General features: G+C 49.5%; 1 protein-coding gene across 1 annotated transcript; it reads right to left on the reverse strand.

Annotated features, from left to right (window-relative positions):
* Positions 1–1,665: 1,665 nt before the first annotated feature.
* Positions 1,666–6,339, reverse strand: LOC104073096 (probable 28S rRNA (cytosine(4447)-C(5))-methyltransferase). Its single transcript, XM_009572761.1, is given in 13 exon segments — positions 1,666–2,128; positions 2,239–2,369; positions 2,467–2,564; positions 2,649–2,771; positions 3,063–3,152; positions 3,427–3,566; positions 3,759–3,899; positions 3,996–4,083; positions 4,163–4,252; positions 4,373–4,572; positions 5,362–5,540; positions 5,706–5,749; positions 6,043–6,339. Coding segments are annotated over 13 exon segments (1,875 nt in total). The 3' UTR covers positions 1,666–1,874.
* Positions 6,340–6,928: the final 589 nt, after the last annotated feature.

The raw sequence follows: 6,928 nt of genomic DNA on the forward strand, positions 1-6,928 counted from the left end.
TTGAACCATTACAGGAACCACTCGAGCACAACCTTGAAGAGCTTCAGCCAGAAACTTCACAACTGACAAGAAAGCAAAATTACCGTAGGCTTTATGGGAAAGAGCAAATTTATTATAGGATGTTTGAGGGGAATTGTGGGACTGCGTGAAGTTTATCATGCAATGTTTTAAGGACGATTACAGGAGGAAAACTCACTACGGGATGTTTAGGGGAAGGATTGAAGGAGGGGAAAGGAAGGCATCAAGCTAGATCAGGGAGAAGTGAGCACGGGAAATAGGGAGGAGGAATAAATAGAAGGGGCCAGTCACATGGAGACTGGCTGCTGGTCAGTGTGCTTGTCTGGCTGAGCCCTGCACCTGATTACCACCATCTGTCCCGGCCTCATATTAAACTAATCCTAGCCATTTTCTCTGCATGCATGCGCATTCGTGATCCGCTAGCAAACTGCAAGCTGGACTAGCCTGTAAGTAGGAAAAGAGATCTGAGAGCCAGATACCAGACAGACCGCAAGTCTGAGGACCAGCTACCAGAGATCCACGAAAGTGCGTGCAGACGATCCACTAGCACGCTCCAGGTTTGATGGGCCAGCGAATAAGAACAGGATGTTTTGCAAGTGCAGTTTGTGTCTTCCTGGCACCCGCCACAGCACTTTTCTCCAGTTTCTGCTAATCAGTCTGCATCTGGTTGCATCTATAGCGTGTGTGTGTGCATGTGTCTGAGGGATTTTCTGGAGTTCCTGCTCAGCCTCACTACTTGCTGAACCTGGTGACGTGGGAAAGCAGCAGCCTCACACGTAGCAGACCAGGACAGAAACGACTCCCTAGATCCCACAGCCCACTGCATTCAGCTGTCCTTAACACAAGACACTGGAATAGCACATCAAGTTCTCTCACGAACCCAAAGCTTGGTGAGGAAAACAAATCAAGGAAAACCTCATGTGAGCTGAGCTAGCAAGACAATTACAGAAACAGGAATTATGCCTCAGGTCTGTTACACACCCAACTCCACACACACTGCAGTGGAACAGAAGCCAGAGAGCGCTCTTGGTAGAAAGCTTATTAATAAGTTGTCTCTAGAAAAAGATTTATTTATCAGAGAGCAGACCCAAAGAAGAGAATATCAACTCACACTGACAAGGGAAAGGGACCTGGCACGACGTTTAAATAGAAACAGCCCAGACCACTGCTTGTTATGTCTCAAGGAGAAGCAACCGCATCTAGGTGAACAAAAAGGCAAAAAGAAAGAACATGATTGTACAGCTCCAGGACCAGCAGCAATCCCTGCTGCAGTCTGGGAGGCCGAGAATCAAGAGACTGCTGGAGACCAGCGCAAGAGTAAAATGGGGACAATCACAACAGTGAACTGGACCAGCACGCAGCGACAACAGGGAACTAGGGACCAGCACAGGACCACTGGCCTAGGAGCTCCAGCCCTGCCCTGGCAAAGCACTCTGCTGACAGGCACCACAGAATACAACCTTCATCCAGGCAGCTAGGATTTCAGCTCCTACTGCTTCTTCACAAACATCCATGTTGCAGAGCCTAAGAACAGACTCTAGAAATGCCAGAGCATCAGAGGGGAGTGGAAGTGGTTTCTGTTGCAGAGCAGTAAGGGGACACGGCAGAATTCTGCATTCCATGTTCAAGGGAAAAGGACAAGACTTAAGCAAGAGTATAAAACTTTTAATGGGTCAGTGCATCAGTCCTTGATGCAGAGGGAAAGGAGCAAACGGGGCTATAGCTGTCCCAGGCGCTCAGTGCTGCAGAGATTATCTGCACAGAGCAGGAAAAACAAGGTGGTACGCACATAGCTGCAGCAGCCTCCACCCTTTGCTCTCCAAGGAGGAGGCCAACACCTGGAAATGCAGTTCCTCTCACTGTCCATTCAATTTCACTCTATGCTTCTTCCTGGTAGGGACTTGAGGGCGCATCATTTTGGGAGAAGGCCGGCCAGCCTTCAAGGGTCTCCTCTGTGCCTGCAATGAATGTTTCTTCTTCAAAGCAGGCTGTGGCGGCTTCTGCTCTTTGTCAACTTTTGATACCTCAAGTTTCTTCTTTTTTGGCTGGGGCTCCATGATGGTATCAGGAACAGTGGATGGAGTTGCTGCTTCCACAGCAGATTCTTCATCTGAAACAAGAGAGGAAGGTGCTGTAAGAAGAACCCGCATGGCTTCTGCAGGGGAAGCAGTCTGTGAGAGCAGGGCCAGGCAGCTCAGCTGAGCTCCAGCACTAGGGTACCTTTTTGCGCCTGAGGGATAGCATTAGAGAATTTCTTGAACTTGGCAATGAAGAACCCATCCATATTGTGCGTGTGGGGATAGAAACGCCGCGTAGACTTGAGGGAAGGGTGGAAGCGACGGTCCTTGAACCTGGAGAAGGAAGTGTGGTGAGAAGCGATAGAATGCCTCTGCTCAAACCTGGCCACCAAGGAAGAGTCACCTGTGCAGCTTGTGACCTGGCACACACCTAGTGAAGCCTTCCTTGCCAAAGTCCAGGCCTGTGGCTACCAAACGAACGTTGCGTTTCTTCAGGGCATAATCCACAACCCACTCGTTCTCCTCCACCTGCCAGAGACTAAGCATTAGGATCCAAAGCTCACCAGTCCCCTGAGTAGGAGATGACCACAGCAGAGCGTGGAAGGGACTTACCATGATGGAGCAAGTGCAGTAGACAATGTAGCCCCCTGTCTCTGAGGCAGCATTGACTGAATCTATAGCACTAAGAATCAGCTCCTTCTGCAGGTGAGCGCAGCGCAGGATGTCTTTCTCATCCTGAAAGAGAAAGAAAGGTTAGGATACCAGAGGCACAGGGAAGCACCCCAGGCCTCTATTATGGATGGAGGGATGACAGGAGAGCAAAGCACGTATGATATAGAAGATTCTGGGGTCTTCTGCAGAATTAACCTCAAAAAACCTAGCTCTAGTACAACACGCAGGATAGAAAAGAGAAGGAAAACTCAGTGTCCCTATTGCAGGCATCACTCAAGAACAAAGCTGCCCCAAAGTCCTTCCTCTCATGACTCATACTTGAGTCCCCATCTTGTGTCCCCACTGGTCACTCACCTTGTTGGTTTTGACAGCAGGATCCTTGGAAATGACACCTGTTCCGCTACAAGGAGCATCAAGCAAGACACGATCAAACCCTCCAAGCACCTGCAGGCAGATGTACATTTCGAATTATGCTCACAGGTGGGGACTCAGAATGAGACCAAGACTAGAAGGGGAACCAGAAGCCTGGGAAGGCAGGAAAGGTCCTTCACTCCTCCCTGTCCACCTTCTTGTTTCCATATTAAATAACACACACGCTCCCCAGCAGCTCTGCTCATCCTATGACAAGTGGCTTTAGAGAACACAGCTTTACTAAAGGGACAGCACAGCAGCTCTAGGTAAGCATGGTAAGGACACCCCAAAGCAGGCAGGAACATACCTTGGGGAACTGGCGTCCATCGCAGTTACTCACTACAGCATTGGTGACTCCCAGCCGATGCAAGTTCCCTACCACGCTACGTAGCCGCTCGGCGTTGCTGTCATTGGCCAAGATCATACCTGTGTTCTTCATAAGCTGAGCTGCCGGAGGGCAACACACATCAGCAAGGGGCTGAAAACCTCTGCGCTTCTGCCCACAGAGACAGCCACCCCCCCCTCCTTTCCCCAAGTTCAGTTCCCCTTTGTTCCCCCTTTCTGTATAGACCACTGGAAAGTCATCATTTCACAGAGCAACCCCTCCCAAGCCTCCCACCCAAGGCTCCAGGGCAGTACCTATGTAGCTGGTCTTGCCTCCTGGGGCACAGCACATATCCAGGATGCGTTCATTCTCCTGTGGAGCCAGAGCCATGACAGGGAGGAGACTGGAGGCTCCTTGCAGCATGTAGTGCCCAGCCAGATACTCTGGGGTGGCACCTGGGCAGGGAAGGCAGAACAAAAAAAGATGACACGTGAAAGAAAGGGAGCCAAGAGAGGATCAACTCAGCCCTACGACAGGAAGAGTGATCTCACCGATGGGCACTGAGGAATCATAAATAACAAGTCCTGTTTTCGACCACTTCCCCAAGGGGTCGAGATTCACGCCACGGTTGATTAGAGCCTGCAAGACAAGGAGATGGGACTGAGACACCACCCCCTGTGACAGGCAGCAGAGGAGACATCCACAGGTTCCTGCTCACCTGCGCCAGGTCCCGTCGCCGCGTCTTGAGTGTGTTGGTGCGAATGGTCACAGGGCGGGGAACCTCATTGGCTTCCAGGAAGTTTATCAGCTGGATGAAAGAAGGGACAGAGAACAGAGATAAAAACGAAGACCCGGGGAGGCAGCCAAATCCGGGGAGGCAGCCAAATTCTCATCAGTCAGCAAAGATACAGGCAGGGCAGGATCCTACCTCAGGGAGTGGGAAGATGTCCATGAGCTTCACGAGCAAGAAGTCACTATAGGAATAGTAGGCAGCCATGTCCCGGCGCAACAATGCAAGGTACTCCTGTCGCGTGCGTCCCTCCTCCCGCTTCACCACAAAGTCCTGCAGCACCTCCATGTTGCCCTTGATGCGCTGGTGAATGATGTGCAGGTCAGGCGGCTCAGCAGGTAGAAAGACCATTAAGGAATCATAAACAGCCAAGAAACTCGCACACAGGCTCTTTACAAGCACCATCGGTCATGCAGGACTCCTGCATCACAACAGCACCCGCACCAGAAAGGCCTTGTTGGAATACGCTTTCATCAGAGCTCAGCAGAAAGGGGATTCAAAGGATAGAACTGGACAAAAAAGTTCACAAGGCAGGAACTACAAAGTATTTAAAAGAATTTGAGTAGTTACTTTAAATAGACAGAAAAAAATAGGAAAGACAGCAGAAAAAAAGTCTTTTAATACTGAAAACATTACCCGTACAGAAAGGAGACTAGAAGTTCCCCAAGGGCAACTAAGGGGTACAGAAGAGAATGAGAAGAGGCAGGACTAAAATGTATTGGGGGTAGGAAATGAAAATCACCAAAGCCCAAGAGCAAGCACTTTGGAGGCTGGAATTGCTGTCATCAGAGGCTCTAGCAAGGGGTTAGACAAACACCTGCCAGGAAAATCAGGGTGCAGAGGAATGAACTACGTGATAAGATATCCACGTGCATTTAGAACTAGAAAGGAAATTGGGGCAGGCTCCAAGCTCTGTTACAGGGAGTAACAGATTTCCTAACTATGCTGTACAGAAGCGCAGCATTGTATACTGTCTATTAGGGCAGCTCATCTAAAAATACCCTGTCATGCACAAAATGCTTTTACTAAGCAATACTCATGATAAAGTCCAAATGAAGCTCTTTGGTTGTATCCCCCCGTGCTGCTGCACACATATGGCTTATGGATGTCACAAATAAAAAGGATATTCTCTCTCTCAATCTGTTCATTAGTTGGCAGTTTAAATTGCTCATCTATATCCAGGTTGAGCTGCAGATCCGGGCTCTCTTCCTCCTTCTGCCCTGTTTTCTGCCTGCTTGCCTCCTCTACCGCCTCCTCTGTCTCCTCCTCCTCCTCCTCTTCACTGTCATCTTCACTGAGGCCTGCCCTAAGGACAAAGAACAGGACGGATGTTTTACAAAAGAACAGAATCACACAGGCACTTCACAACTACCATTTCTTAGATGGCAGAGAGGACAGAAGAATGAACGCCACAGGCTCCTCATCTAACCAGAAAAGACTCTGCAGACTGTTGATGTTCTCAAATCCTCACCTGTCAGACTTCCGCTTCAGGGCAGCTTTTTCAATGGGCAGCAACTAAACAGAGACAGAACATTAATGAAGCAATATCCCCAGGTGCCCCCTTACTTCCCACCATCTGTGAAATTTATCTGCTCTGTTTAAAAAGGACAACAAATAAAAGCACTGAATGTTATGCTGGGATCAGCTGCTAAACTTGAAATTGTTCTTGTGAAAGGAAGAAGGTGAAAGCTCTCTGCCACCTCACCATCCACCCCCCAGAAAGTCACCCTTTTTCCCCAGACCTGATGGGTCCTTTCAGACAGCAAAGTCAAGTATTTCTTGCATAATTAAGGGCAAAAAGCTCCTACCTCTTCTTCCTCTGATGATGAAGCACCGTAATCATCTACCATCTCCTCGCTGCTCCCATCCTCGTCCTCCATCTCCCAGTTGCCCTCTTCCACCTCACCATCGCTGGATAACTCCACATTGTTTCCTTTAGATGAGGCTTTCTTGGCTTTGGCTGGAGCCAGCCATTTTGAATTGCCATCACTGAAGCCAGATCGGCCATGGGGAGTTTGTCCTGCTACCTTTACGGCATGTTTCTCCTTCTGTGGGGAAACCTGCTCTTTAACTACAGGCAGAAAAAGCAATTAAAAGTTAGGCATTATTCTCAAAAGCAGCTGCCCTGTTTTTTCAGTTGTTATACAAAACAGGCCTTCATCCTCGTCCTGAGCTGCCTGTCCAAGAGAAGGGACTGCTTGCTCTCCACATCAGTTTTCTCAATCATAAACAAGGGTGTATTCTCACCTCTCCCCCACTGAAACTTCAAAGAGATCTAACTAGAATTACCAAAGAAAAACACAGCTACAAAATTCTCATGGTATTTGCTCTGACAGATTACCATACCCTCCTTCACAAGTCTTTGTCTATCCTTCCTTCTTCCTACTGCGACAGCTTCCTAGGCGACACAGGACGTAGCGCAGCGAGCTTAAAAGCCTCCGCCACCCGACCTGCCTGCGATAACCTCGCTGTGAAGGGAGGATAAGTCAGAAGTGGCTTTAACACGCGGAAGAGACCTTTTACTGGCTTGTTCTTTAGACAGCGCTGCCGCCTGGCTCAGCAGGGACCAGAAATCAGGACAAATTCCTTTAAAATAATGACGTTCCCACTGTCCCGTGCCATAAAATAGAGGCCGGAGCCGGGCAGTGGCGGGCGGGGGACCCCGGGGGGCAGCAGGACAGGGCGGCTGCCGGC

This window comes from Fulmarus glacialis, unplaced genomic scaffold (genome assembly GCF_000690835.1).
Source record: "Fulmarus glacialis isolate BGI_N327 unplaced genomic scaffold, ASM69083v1 scaffold44722, whole genome shotgun sequence".
In the NCBI taxonomy this organism is placed as follows: Eukaryota; Metazoa; Chordata; class Aves; order Procellariiformes; family Procellariidae; genus Fulmarus; species Fulmarus glacialis.